Source organism: Alosa sapidissima, chromosome 23 (assembly GCF_018492685.1).
Source record: "Alosa sapidissima isolate fAloSap1 chromosome 23, fAloSap1.pri, whole genome shotgun sequence".
NCBI classification, from domain to species: domain Eukaryota; kingdom Metazoa; phylum Chordata; class Actinopteri; order Clupeiformes; family Clupeidae; genus Alosa; species Alosa sapidissima.
Genome location: NC_055979.1, coordinates 23,801,827 through 23,816,865, shown reverse-complemented (window position 1 = coordinate 23,816,865; position 15,039 = coordinate 23,801,827). Strand labels below are relative to the sequence as shown.

Below are 15,039 nucleotides of genomic sequence, written 5' to 3'. Positions count from 1 at the left end.
ATGGTGTCTGGGCCCATCCTCTCTGCCTCTCTGTGTGCGCTACATGATGTCTGGGCCCATCCTTTCTCTGTGACCTATGGTGTCTGGGCCTGTCCTCTCTGTGTACCCAGACAGACTCCAGCAGGTCCTTCTTCCCTGTGACTTCTCCACAGTGGAGCGACTTCCACCACCAGCACCAATCATTCAGCCAAATCCTGACTGTCCTCAATCTCTTCTTGGCCTATATCTCCTGAAAATACAACCAAAAGAAATATCTCTTTCGTATCATCTCCTTCATTATCTTCCCTGTGGCCATATGTCTCTTCTCTTCGCACCGCCAACTGGTCCTTGTATTGCAGCTTGCAGTTATATTGCTGAATATTAAGCATTGCTGATATTAATCTCTGGGGCAGTGTTTCTTAACTGGTGGGCCGGGACCCAAAAGTGGGTCGCGGAACTGTTCTGGGTGGGTTGCGGACCTTGTGGGTTAAAAAAATTAATACGGATTCACTTAAATTGAGAACAAAATGGGACCGAAACCCCAGTGTGTGGTGTGCAGAATTGCTGGCACATGAGAGCATGAAACCATCAAAACTAAAATGCCACAAAGAAATTAACTGTCTGGTACTTTGAAAGATCAGGAGAAGACTTCACAAATATAATGCCAAACATCAGCATGTTCCAAACAAGTAGCTGTATTTTAGAAAGCATCTGAAAACATCTGTCTGCATTCAGGAGCACAGTAGGCAGAGGAGACTGAAATGTAGCGTAGCGACTGGATCCACTTCAGACAGTCAGACTCCTCTGGGCTTCTGCACTTGTACCCCTTTCTTTCCATTTCATCCTCCTATTCATCGAGTTGTTCTCTCCTTGCTTCGTAAGGCACCATGAGGTCCATGAATAACAGGCAGTTTCATTGTGAGTTGGCATCCTACCTCAGCTCTTGTGAGAGTGGAAAGCTTCACAACAGGGAGGATGTTACCAACACAGTATATTAGTGATTACTTGTATGTCTGTGCATGCCGTGTTTCTTTCCTGCTGTGTCTGACTTAGTCATTTGGCCATGTCACTCTGTGATATAAAATCTTAAAGCCTTCATCTGTTTTTGTGTTACCAATAAATATTTTTGCTATCTATTGAAATCCTTGATCATTGAGATCTATTGAAATATTTAATGCCCTTCATGTTTTATTCAACAAATTTAATTAGGTATGCTTGGCCTGTCTGAACATAATATTTGAAATGCCTTTGGTGTGTGTCAATTACTAGCAATCACGTTAAAAATGCATCATTTGACTTTAACTAGAGGAGCTTAAATGTGTATGTTTTTATACACAGAGATAATGTGCTTCTATGCACATCCAGATCCAGTTTACCATGGCTGTTTATTTCACACACACACACACACACACACACATACACACATATATAATATATGTCAAATAGCAGAACATGCATATTAGTAGTTAGTGAAATAGATGGTTGATACAGATATATCATATGTGCCCACAGCTCATATTAAATAATCAACACACAGATTGCAATTTATTACAAATACATGCTGCCAGAATACCATGGAACATGTTCTGAAATTCTGTGCTAGCAGTGATTCATCATTATGGGTAAGTGGAGAAGAACCTCCTGTTTGGAATTAGGATGAAATGATTCCTACCTTTAGTCTGTTGCGACTGAGAGAGGAGAGGTTGTCATACCTCACACCAACCCCATGATACACGTGCCGAGAACGCGCCTTTGCTCTTCTCCATACCATACCACGAGGATGCGCAGTGGTAACGCAGGCTGTAGAGGCAAAGAGCAGAAGCGAAATTAACTTTTATAAAGATTGCAGTTGTATGTGTTGTTTGCGTTAAGGTTTGTTAGACCAATCCAGTTGTTCGTCGGCATCAAAGCATTTGGTCTTACACGACTTTCAGTTCACAGAAAAAAGGACGGACCTTCTAATCCAGATGTGAATAGATACCAGGACAATGTCTGAAGCACATCCAGTAAGTTTAGAAGAGGTTCTTAACATGTCTGCTAATGCATCTTCCGCAGATGGAAATCTCATCAACGTTCCTGATTACACCGCGTGGCACCACAACACTGGGATTGTAGTTGCCACAGTTTACGCTCTTATTATTGTCATTGGCTTGACTGGAAATGTCACACTCATCCGGACGTTCTGCACGGTGAAATCCATGAGAAACATACCGAATCTTCTCATGTCAAGTCTTGCGTTGGGGGACTTGATTCTACTCGTGACATGTGCTCCGGTGGATGCTACTAGGTTCTTGGCTGATGAGTGGCTTTTTGGCAGAGTCGGCTGTAAGCTTATTCCGTTCATACAGCTCACTTCGGTGGGGGTGTCGGTCTTCACTCTCACAGCGCTGTCCGCTGACAGGTAAGAGAAACATGGATGGAAGGCGCTGGGGGTGTTAATTGCGGCGCGGAAAGACGGGGAAGTATTTATTGTTTGCAGTGGTCTCATAATTAAACTGAATCTTCAAGCTTGTGAACAATATTGAGCTAAATGTTTTTTTTTTGTTTTTTTTTTAAATGTTAAAAGTTAATTTTAGTCTATTCGTCAACACACTTTATAAAATGTCAGGATGTTTGCATAGCCTACAATTAGTTTAGTAGATAGTTGAGTATCATGGACATTTTCATGTACATCATGATTAAAGCTGAGACGCGAAAAATTGCCATGGATATATTCATGCAAATAACTAGCCTACTATTCTGCTTTACTTGGAATATATCGCCTGCGGCGCTCAGATGTGAGCTAGCTTAGTTATGTGAAATGGGCCAAATTGGTTTTTAATGAAAAGGACCCCTTAACCAGACACAGTCTGGCATAGTGTTAATTAAGGTAGTCCTTAAATGAAGCCCATCGTGACAGTGCTCAGCTGTGCTGTCATCATTTGAACTGCACAGTGCAGCAGGACTCCACAGACAGTGGGATATTCACAGTGACCATGACCATTGACCAACACTGATAACATGTTAAGTAGCAGCCTATTCATATGATTTAAAATCTGATATTAGGCTACCAACACTGATTACGTGCTAAGCAACAGCCTTTAATCTAACATCTGATATTACCAATACATTCAGGGTCCCTTAAAGGGTTTTGTAACTTTCTTTCTATTTTCAAACAAAGCTGGAAAAATGCATACTTTTTTCTTACATACAGTAATAATTCTTTAGTCTTATTAAACATGCTTTCTTACACTCTAGCCATTCGTTTTCAAATAAGTAAAACCTGTTAATTTATTATTTATTTTCAGGAAATTAGAAACATTTAAATTCAGTGGCCCTTTGACAGTCTTCAGCTGTGTGCTATGAATGAATGACTGAATGGATGAATGAATGGATGGATGGATGGATGGACAGATGGATAGATGGATGGATGGATGGATGTGGTTTCTTTTGCACTACGTTTGAAGTGCCAGTGAGTCAGTCACTCCGCATCAAAACCCCTCACCATTAGACATCATGGCAGTGGCAGGCTAATCTTCCCCCAAATGATCCTCTGAGAATAAATTATGTTTTACCCTTATTCTTATTCCAAACTGCTGCAATGACCCAAGCTCTGATAAAGAATTCCATTTTTTTTTCTACGTCAACATTATCAAGCTATCCCTTACTGCAACATTTTGAAAGTGAGAATACTGATACTGAAGTAAGGAAAAGGTCTCAAGCATGATTGCTGCTTGTCTGCGGTCATTGGCACCGTGACTGCAGACAGTCATTGTCAAGTAATTCATCCATTGCCACAATCATTTTGTTCTAGAGATCAAAGGAGATAAAGAAGGTGAGTGTAAAAGGACATCTCAGACAGACATGTTTTCCGTAATATGTACAGGACATGACTGCATGTTTATTGTCTTCAGTAAAAAAAAAAAAAACACTGAGAAATCATTCAATGTTTTGTCAGATACAAGGCTATCGTCAGACCAATGGATGTTCAGACGTCTCATGCCAAGATCTGCCTTCGCGCTGCCATGATCTGGCTATTGTCCATGACCCTTGCCATCCCAGAGGCCATCTTCTCTGACCTGCAGTCCTTCCCCATCGCCAGGACCAATGACACCCTCGTCACGTGCGCCCCCTATCCACAGGCTGGGGACCTGCACCCCAAGATCCACTCCATGGCCTCTTTCCTCATCTTCTATGTCATACCACTCTTCATCATCTCTGTCTACTACTTCTTCATCGCCCGCAGCCTGATAAGGAGCACGTCGGAAATGCCGGTGGAGGGAAACGTTCATGTGAGGAGACAGGTGAGATGGAGGATAACGTTCATATGAGATGGAGGATAACGTTCATGTGAGGAGACAGGTGAGATGGAGGATAACGTTCATGTGAGGAGACAGGTGAGATGGAGGATAACGTTCATGTGAGGAGACAGGTGAGATGGAGGATAACGTTCATGTGAGATGGAGGATAACGTTCATGTGAGGAGACAGGTGAGATGGAGGATAACGTTCATGTGAGGAGACAGGTGAGATGGAGGATAACGTTCATATGAGATGGAGGATAACGTTCATGTGAGGAGACAGGTGAGATGGAGGATAACGTTCATGTGAGGAGACAGGTGAGATGGAGGATAACGTTCATGTGAGGAGACAGGTGAGATGGAGGATAACGTTCATGTGAGATGGAGGATAACGTTCATGTGAGGAGACAGGTGAGATGGAGGATAACGTTCATGTGAGGAGACAGGTGAGATGGACTTAACATAAGGAGCTTTGTCGTAAGAATGATGGCTGCACCAGGTGGTCATGGGCTCCGATCCTGGGAGCTCATGTCATTGATAATACATTTGCCATTGCTATAGCTTGATGGTGTTCGACTCCCATGCGGGCTGGATGCAGACATGTTTTGGGGGGACCTCCCAAAATAACATGGCCTGCGGGCTGTAGTTTGGGGACCATTTCTCTAAAGTCTTACGTGTAGTCTAGGACTATGTTATAGAGCTCAGGTTATGATGATAGATTTACTCTAGTCTTACGTGTAGTCTAGGACTATCTTATGGGGCTCAGGTCATGATAATACATTTATCGATAATACATTTACTCTACAGCAGTGGTCACCAACCTTTTTGAGCCCAAGATCCCTGAACTCGCCCTGAACAAAGTCAAGATCTACCATGAAGCGTCCAATTTAAGGTCTTTTATTTAGGCAAGTGTATCAGGTCAAAAATAGCCTATCAATGCCATACATCCTCCACCCCCTTATAGGCTACAGGCATCAATGAGATAACAACACATAACATAGTAACTACAGGGCTCAGGTTTTGAGGACAGGCAAGAGTGACATTCCCTGTCGACAATCACCCCCCCCCCCCCACGTCCGGGGGTTAAAGGGGTGGCTGGTCAGACGGGTTGCGAGAATGGGGGTGTTTCATTAATAATACTACAACTTTTTGTTGCTGTTATTAATATGCCTTCAGATGTTCCAGTGTAACAGAGGTCGTTTCGTCCGCCGCTCACGGCCCTCGAACCCGCCACCTCAACACACACCGGCATGGGAGTCGAGCGCTCTAACCACTGAGCTAAAAGCCCAAGCTTCCAACTCAGCGGTTAGAGCCGTTCTTAAGGTTAGGGGTGTGAGGATTTACACACACAACTAGCCTCACCAGCTAGCATACACCAGCCCCAGGTCGGTTAACAGTTGATCCAATATTAGTTGTGCAGAAATATAGCCCATCTTATACACACGCCAATTGAATTGAAATAGAAATTGTAAAGATTTGTATTTTTTGTAATTGTTCCATATTTAGTGTAGTTATATCAGAACCTGAAGTAGCCTACAATCCAAATGCAAGCAGGAAACTTCAGAGTATTACCTTTCATTTGAGGCCAAGATTATGCTTATAAGGGGTTCATATGCAGTAAGCATTTGATTGCCAGTATGCATTTTGGATAACCCAAAGTCCTATGGGGAGTTTTCATTGGCCATTTTACAAAATGCATGAGCATATCTTGGCAAATAATGGTCTAAAGTACTCATGTTGTCATTCTATATTGATCTCTTTTTGCACACAGCATGACAAGACCTAATGCTAGGACTCAATTCATATCAAGTCAAGAGCTAGAGGGCTGAAATGTGGTCAGTTCAAAGATGCTTGTTATCCAGTAGAAAAAGAAAATAATAGCCTATAAATATCTAGCCTTTGTAACGTTGTGTCAGTAGGCTACATCACACAGTTATTCTAATTGTTTTCCAACAGTGTCTCAGCTTTCCAAAAGAGAGCAGGCATTTGATTATTGGCTACAGTATGTAGGAGCAATGCCCTCCTAAGTCAAAATGGGGCAAAAGTATAATTTATAATTGCTCAGATTTGCAAAAGAAAAGATTTGACACATGGCACTGACAATTCAATAATGGGCCTTTTCACCACCTCTGAGCATCCACTAACCTGGACCTTTTAAGGGACTTTCCTCTCAGGGTGAATGAGAGGATGCTTAATTGCTTTTTACCTGACATTTTTGAATACAGATGCAATGATTAATGCATCCATGGCCAGGATATAATTATATAATATGACATGATTTTAAAAGTGACCTATAACAATAGGCTATGCAATACACTTTAATTTGTTTAGTGCTAATAAAATGATTAAAGGAGAATTCCGGTGTGATATTGACCTAAAGTGTATTGAAACATGATACCGAGTGTGAACGTATGTCTCATAGCCCATCTCGGCTTGTCCCCTGCACTCCAAAATCTGGCGCTAGTTAGCCGATGCTACCAACAGCTTTTTCAATAGTGGTGCTTCGGCATCGGGCTAGCCATGCAAATAAATCACTGTTTTACACCCATTTACGAGGCTCAATGTATCTCCACACTTCATTGGTAGACTTCCGAGGGCCCTGACATTTAAAACGAGACATTGAGAACTTTGAAAAAGCATTGGTAGTTTACTTACAAGATGATTTATACAGACAGTATCTTCACGAAGTTTAGCGTTTGCAGCCATCTTGAATTTAGTCACGATAAGTCGAGCGACAAGTAAGAATGAACAGGTATGATAAAGGGATCAGATTCCAAAAATAATTCAGTGGAAATGCATGGATTCCAGTTACTGCTACTGGAAGAAACTGGAATCCATGCATTTCCACTGAATTATTTTTGGAATCTGATTTCCAAGATTTCCAGATTTTGGAGTGCAGGGGACAAGCCGAGATGGGCTATGAGACATACGTTCACACTTGGTATCATGTTTCAATACACTTTAGGTCAATATCACACCGGAATTCTCCTTTAAGCCTATTTGGAGTGAGAGATGTGAGATGTTTAGAATGTGACAATATGTCAGTCATCGTGTGAACGAAAGTAGGCTATGACTAGGCATAGGCTACTTGTTCTGAGCAAGTGTTGTCAATGAACAGGCTGTGAAACTAAGTTACAGAGTCATGAACAACTGATGCTAATTGTCTGGGAAACATTCTCTAGCAGCAGTCACGTTGTCATTGTTTGTATCAAACAAGTTGTGGATTTGTCATGACTTACTCTGTGCTGAAACCATGAACTGATGCTCAAAGCTTCAAGGTGAACGAAACTTGGAAGAAGTAGGTAACAGGTTCGTGTTCAATAATTCACGTTCAACAATTCCAGGATACGCGTTTTTTCATTGGTTGTTGCGTTAATTCTTACCCAGATACAATAGTGTTATTTTCTAATTGGCTATTGTGTAGCCCCTCTCGTTATTTTTGATTGGCTGATAAGTGACAGGCTCAACTCCAGGGGAGACGCGCTTGATTCCTGCCGGCGCGGCCAGAGACATTTTGGGTGCTGCGGCAGCATACTAAATATATAAATAATTTTTCTGCGTGAGAAATACAATGTGTGGCGGGAGAGCGAGACAAAAGACTGAAATGAGTGACTGTCACGCTCAATGCGTGACACTTGAGAGCCCTGACATAGTCTTTATTTATGATTTTCTAATTGGAGTAGGCTAAGTGTCTGTGACAACACGTCATGATAAATTTGATAATGTTTGATCGCTGTTTTGGTATGAAGCATCTTTCACGTAATGAATGCGCACTCTAGGAAGTGAAAGTAACCGTAAATAATGTGGACAAGGCCTACAATGCGCTCCGTGTCTGTAGCTGGCTGTGCACGTACTGTAGCCTACGTAATCGATTGCATTCTTCAAATAGAGAATAAATTCCTGACAGTTCCTGGTCGCTAAACATTCGTTTTCTTTTTCTGTCAGTTAGCAGTTGATATAAAAGCACCTAATTTGACTTCAGCGTTGACAAATCTTGTTGCGAGAGAGAGAGAGAGAGAGAGAGAGCGCACCTGCAAAGTGGTGCTGTGCACGTGTGTGTCTGCATGTTCAGTTCAAGTCAGACGTTGGTCCTTCCGGTCCCGCATTAACGCCGCTCCATTATTAGATTAACGTTATCAGACAGCGCTGTAAAATATGTGCAGGAATTTCTCGCATTATGATGACTGGAGTTGCGGGTTTTGAATAAATCATGCGCTATACCCGCAATCCCGCGCTGATTTTTAGGCCCTGTAAACGTTGGCGACCATGCAGGAATTTGGTGACTGCATTTTTCCTCTTATTCTCGGGATCTACCGGGCAAGTCCTAAAGATCTACAGGTCGATCGCGATCGACGGGTTGGCGACCACTGCTCTACAGTCTTACGTGTAGTCGGTCTCAGCTTTCTCATCCAAGGGCATTCTGGGGAACATTTGTTGTTCAGTTTCTCACTCTGAAAAATGATTACCCCAAATAGGAAAGGCTCATTGGCTCCAAACTGAAATTGCAGATCAGAGGTCATATTTAAAAGCATTGTTGACATTCATTTGTTTAGTGTTTGATTAGTCCAGCCTTTCTCCTGCCAATTGTTTAAGAAAGGTGCGCCGCTGGGGGGTGGGGGTTAGGACGATTCTAAGAGCACTGACAAGTTGCCCCCCGAGAGCCCCCCCCCCGATTATTAGGGCCCAAATGATCTAGCAGCGCCCCTGTGTTTAAGGCCCAATTCCACTGAACGCTACTGACCTTTCCTGTGGCTACTTGTGTGTCCCGCTGCCACTGACATTTTCCCTGGCCCAAGTTTGGGAAGAGAGCTGTGTGTCCATTTGGTTACAGCCCTGTTATCAGCAAATATCAGTGTGAAGCGCCAACATGAATGTGCCGCACTCCGCTCTCGACATTCGATTACTCAGACAACATGATTCTCAACAGAACCCTGCACACCAGCGTTGAACTCTGCTCTCGACATTCGATTACTCAGACAACATGATTCTCAACAGAACCCTGCACACCAGCGTTGAACTCTGCTCTCGACATTCGATTACTCAGACAACATGATTCTCAACAGAACCCTGCACACCAGCGTTGAACTCCGCTCTCGATATTCAATTACTCAGACAACATGATTCTCAACAGAACCCTGCACACCAGCGTTGAACTCTGCTCTCGATATTCGATTACTCAGACAACATGATTCTCAACACCAGCAGACGTGGTGGCAGAGTTCAATGCTGGTGTGCGGGGTTGTGTTGAGAATAAAGTTGTCTAAATAACCGAATGTCGAAAGCGGAGTGATCCGAACACATGTCGGTGCTGGTGTCCACAGCGCTTGAAGCTTTTAGACACGTCTGTGACAGCAGGTGGACTCACTATGTTAGTGGACCTTTACCATGTTGTGGCAGCAAAAGCCTCACACAGCAATCCTACCAACTAATCAAGTGTATCTGTCATGCAATTAATTATGCTGAACAACAGTGTGAATATTTACAGTAGATTGTGAGTGTGTTTGCATGGGTGGCTGTGGGGGATGGTCAAAGGTTCTTCAAATTGATCACAAATGAAATCAAATCATAATATCATAATGTGACAATCATCCATAAAGTAAGAAATCACATGAAGTATGTCAGTCTAAAGAAACAAATGTAGAGAGCAGCCTTGGTACATTCATGGTGGTGGTTTACAGTGATGGAGTTAGACAGAGAGAGACAGGGAGATCCAGCCTTGGTGGTGTGTGGGAAAAGGCTTTGGCATCCTTAGCTCTGAGGTTGTGTTTTGGTATAGATTAGAAAGTAGACCTTCTGTTGAGGATAAGTGAGAAGGCATGAAGGAGCTGATCTCTCAGAGGTATATAGGGCCTTGAACTTCTATTGTATTTTCTAGAACACAGGTGGCCAGTTGGTTGAGCAGAGGTGTGATATGATTGGTTGGTTGAGCAGAGGTGTGATATGATTGGTTGGTTGAGCAGAAGTGTGATATGATTGGTTGGTTGAGCAGAGGTGTGATATGATTGGTTGGTTGAGCAGAGGTGTGATATGATTGGTTGGTTGAGCAGAAGTATGATATGATTGGTTGGTTGAGCAGAGGTGTGATATGATTGGTTGGTTGAGCAGAGGTGTGATATGATTGGTTGGTTGAGCAGAGGTGTGATAGTCTAGGGCATAGTCTAGAGATTTCATGAACAGAAAAAGTGTCATTTATATGGCCATTCTAGTGTGGTCACCCAAATAACCCCACGGCTACCCAATGGGACGTAATTGGTTGCATATTACACACACAGATACATTTGAGGGACACACAACTAGCACTAAGTGTTGTTGCACCGTAGCCAAAGCTAAAATAATAAACAAAACAGTGGTTCCTGGTCATTATCTGCCATTACCTTTACCTCTACACATTCCTGACAAATCATAACATGTGTGGATCCATTTGGAGATGACAAAAGGGCTGTCTGATAGTTTGTGAACACATTGTATTGTAGGTCTGAGAGGTTTTCATGATGGATGCATTAAGAAAACAAATCGTTTTTCAGACTAACAGCAATTTCAGATGTGGTTGAGTGCTTTTCAACAACAACAGAAATATATGCACTATATATAGGCAAGCTAGTTGAAGAAGAGTTCAAGTGTGTTTGTTGCAAACCTCACTGTCCTTTGAGTCACCCTGGTAACTTCACCAACCCTTAACTCTACCTAACCCTAACCCTTAGCCCAAACTAATCCTTAACCCTTAGCCCAAACTAATCCTTAACCCTTAGCCCAAACGAACTCTAACCCTTAACCCCGAGCTTCCAGTTTTCACCAAAGATTGTTAAGGCGGAGCAAGATATTTCATCAGGAGCCACTTCTGGGAACCCGGATCGCACGAGGGGGGGGTCAAAATCTCCCTTTATGCAGAGCAGAGGCAGCGACTGCTCAATTGAAGTCTATGGGCATAGCTCAGAATTTCACCACATATGCTAAGGTCTTGGTTCTATAGAGTTAGGAATGTGAATTTCGGGCACATTTTCATGATCCTCAAACCCTTCTGAACATTTCAGGTACATTTTTAGCATTTTTGAGCATTCCAGTCTGGAGAAAATCAACCTTATATCAGGTGTGCGCCGGTTATTTCTGCCGCTGCTGTTGGCCGGTTGCAACTTACGCTCGTCAAAACGTCATCGACACGCCTCTTTATGCAGACAGGATTCGATCCCCATTTTGCGCCCATAGACATGAACTACGACGAAGTATCTTGCTCCGCCTTAACAATCTTTGTTTTCACCCTGTTAACTTTGCCAACCCTAACCCTTAACCCCGAGGTTCCAGTTTTCACCCTGTTAATTTTGCCAACCCTTAACCCTGAGGTTACTTCCAACATCCTGTCTCCTCACCTCACAGATTGAATCCCGGAAGAGGCTTGCCAAGACAGTGCTGGTGTTCGTTGGCCTGTTTGCCATCTGCTGGCTCCCCAGCCACGTCATCTACCTGTACCGTTGCTACCACTACTCGCAGGCCGACACCTCCATGGGTCACTATGTGGCCATTGTGTGTGCCCGCATCATGGCCTTCACCAACTCGTGCGTCAACCCCTTCGCCCTCTACCTGCTCAGCAAGAGCTTCCAGAAGCAGTTCAACAAGCAGCTGTGTTGCTGCTGCTGCCCGACGCGACGGCGGCTGCTGCCCCCACGGTCACAGAGCGCGGGCCGCAACAACAACACGCGCATGACCTCGCTCAAGAGCACCAACCACTCCCTGGCCAGCTTCAGCATTGTCAATGGCAACCACAGCTCTCGCGAGGTCGGCCCTTGAGGCCCAGTCGTTGGACCTCGGTGTCGTAAACCGTAATGAGAAAAGAGAGAGTGGAAGTGAGAAAAAGAATTTAACTGAATTCTGTTAAAGGAACATACACGTTTGCCAAACAGTACGTTTCACGTGTTTGATACAAATTAAGAGAGGTCTAAGTAAAGAGACTGAGTTGTACAAAGATAACGAATGCATTGTTTCTCTTCCTCCTAGATTTAGTGAGCAGGGTTAAAGATTGGCATCACTCCATCGGATCCTTAGCTAACTAAAAGACAAAAGCACCGCTAACCAATATGGGAGTATTTCAAATGGACCTTGAGATTGTCAATTTGTTGTGTTTGAAAGATTTATTCCCAATATAGAGTGCTTTTGAGTCAAATATATTTCTAAATTAAGAACAACAATGTAAATCATGACCAAGTGTGTGTTTATACAACGTTCGCTTTTCAGCTTTAGCAAAATGGGAAAACAGCTACCACTGTAGTACGTCTAAGACTAGGAGCTGCGAGGCTCATACAAACTCATATTGACAAACACAGACAGGTCAGAAAAGAAAGTGTTTTGTGCATTTACATGTAAGTGGTGCAACAATGACCTTTTCACTCTCATGATTCACAATGAAATCCAAGGCCAGTGCATCATATATAGTGTTGAAATAGTCTGTGTTTGTGCTTTTATGTCTAGATCTCTATCTTTTAATGTTGATCATATGTAAGAGTCAAATGATTAAGAACTGTGTATGAATACTTGTGACCGTACCTTTCTACTGTATTTTGTCATTTTGTGATGCCAGTGAAGCTTATGACACAAGAGTGCTACTTTGATGCATCCATTGATGAAAATTTGTGATGAACAATGTGCTTGTGAACCATCAAAAACGGCTTTTGTGCTTACTGAGTTGTGACTAAAATATCATAGCCATTTTAAAATAGAAACACTAACTCTGAGATTAAATCCTATGAAGTTGTTGTCACTTGAAAATACATATTGATTATTGTTTATGTTGTATTTGAGTGTTTTATTTGATTGGTCTTTAATTTAATTAAAATTTGAATTATTAAGTAATGCTATCATTTGAACATACAATATAGGCAAGAGAAAGAGAGAGAGAAAGAGATGTCCTTAATTGAAATATGAAGCATGGTGCTATTAAAATTAAAGTTGACTGGTATAGAGCAGACACTTTTATCCAAACACAAACACAAACACAGACACACACGGGCATCAGGCTCCCGATTATCTGCCAGTGACGTTAACCGCTGCTCCAGCATGCCACCGTTGCTCCAGCACACCACCGTGTAAATCAGTTTATTTCGTGATGATCAACAACACTGTCACTTCACTTCCCAATTATGATGTGGAATTCATTTAATATTTAAAAGTAATCAAATCACATCTTGAATATTCTATCTTTGTCATTTGTTTATTTGTAATTAATGTGTGGATATGATCAGCATGTACCTGAACAGTATCATAATTCTGTGCTCTTTCTACACGTCTAAATAAACTCAAGTGGAAATTCTGAATATAATTTGCAACTGTTTGTAGTTTGCCAGTGGAGGATTTGGCATCGGCCCATTCAGGCAGGCACCCACAGCCAAAATAAACAATGTACCCCATTTCCTCTTTTGATGTCGCAGTAATGAAAAAGAAAACACTCCCTCTGCATTCTTCTAAACATGACTCTTTTGGGGTTAGGCGGTGGGGTGGGGTGAAATTGTTTTATTTGTTTCTTAGATGACCTATTTCCTGCGTTGACAATGTGAATAAAATGTGTGTATTTGTGAAAAAGCTTTGTAATCATCCTTTATTCATACATATAACCTACAAGTGTATTATCATCATCAGTAACCCTCTAATAAAGTTATTGTGAATAACACAGAGCAATCAATGTGGTACCAGGTAATTTGTAATGATGAGATTATTTAGTGATTTGTTTCGTTTTGCCATATTCTCTGACCACTCACAGGGTTGGCAACATTTGAACCATCCCTGCACTTAACCCAAACCTACACACAAATGCAAACTCCACTTGTATGACTCTCTTTACATATGTCAGCTGTAAGATTGCGAAGGCCGGAAACACACAAACAACACAGCCATTACAAGGAACTTCAGGAAGGTCAGTCCTCCATTTTTCTTCATGATTTCTCCTGCTCTACCTCTTTCCTTCTTTCTTTCTCCATCACTTTCTTTTAACTATTTTTTTCTCCTGGTAAAGTCAAGAGATTTTTTCCATTAGTGTATGTTTATTTTAAAATTCATGGCCAAGAGTAGAGATATCTCAACAGACAAACTCAAGACATGATTTATGCAGTAACTTGGCTATCAGCAGAAGAGATTGTTTTGTGTTGGCACTGAACTCAAATAAGTTTTTCACATAAGCCGCAGTAAGGAGTTTATATTTGTCAGTCTAAGTATAAACTGTCTTCCATGTTTATAGTGAGCGGAGATGCTTTTCCTCCTTTACCTGATTGGATAGTGCTGACTTGCTGTGCCAATCAGGACTCTCCCACAGCCAACAAGCTGGTGTCCAAATTTGGCAACGTCTTTCCTCCAGGTTTGACGTACTTACTGTAATATAATTCGTAAGAAGCATATTTATAGCACTGCATTTATAGAAGTTTATACAGCTTTATGGTGACAGAGTGAGGTTTATTTAATGTTGTACCATGACTCCAAAGGAATATGTCCTGATGTGGCGTGAATGTTTCCAGTGTGTTGTCCCTGTTTGCAATTCTGGGCCAGTTTAGCTTGTCACCATTTGTCTATCAATACCGTTTGAGCTGCCATAATAGCACAGTAAACACACACTGTGCCTGTGCATCGCACACGTGTGAAACCGCTCTCTGAGCCAAATGAGTTGAATTGTCATCAGTCACTCAAAGACTTATTGATCCAGTATGATGACCGCACTCTCAATGGATAAACAGCTTAGATGCACTGGGCAGGACCAAATACAATTTATTGTGTTCAGTGACCACGTGAACTTGCTGTCATTTGCT

The 15,039-nt window shown here is 42.2% G+C and overlaps 1 protein-coding gene across 2 annotated transcripts; it reads left to right on the top strand.

Annotated features, from left to right (window-relative positions):
• Window positions 1-1,684: 1,684 nt before the first annotated feature.
• grpr (gastrin-releasing peptide receptor) lies at window positions 1,685-13,841 on the top strand. 2 transcript variants are annotated; one of them, XM_042080194.1, is made up of 3 exons: window positions 1,685-2,380; window positions 3,917-4,250; window positions 11,630-13,841. In XM_042080194.1, exons 1-3 carry the CDS (start codon window positions 1,968-1,970, stop codon window positions 12,038-12,040), a joined length of 1,158 nt encoding a protein of 385 aa, XP_041936128.1. In that variant the 5' UTR covers window positions 1,685-1,967; the 3' UTR covers window positions 12,041-13,841. The 2 variants fall into 2 exon arrangements, with proteins under 2 accessions (XP_041936128.1, XP_041936127.1); XM_042080193.1 differs by having other exon boundaries at window positions 3,917-4,262.
• Window positions 13,842-15,039: the final 1,198 nt, after the last annotated feature.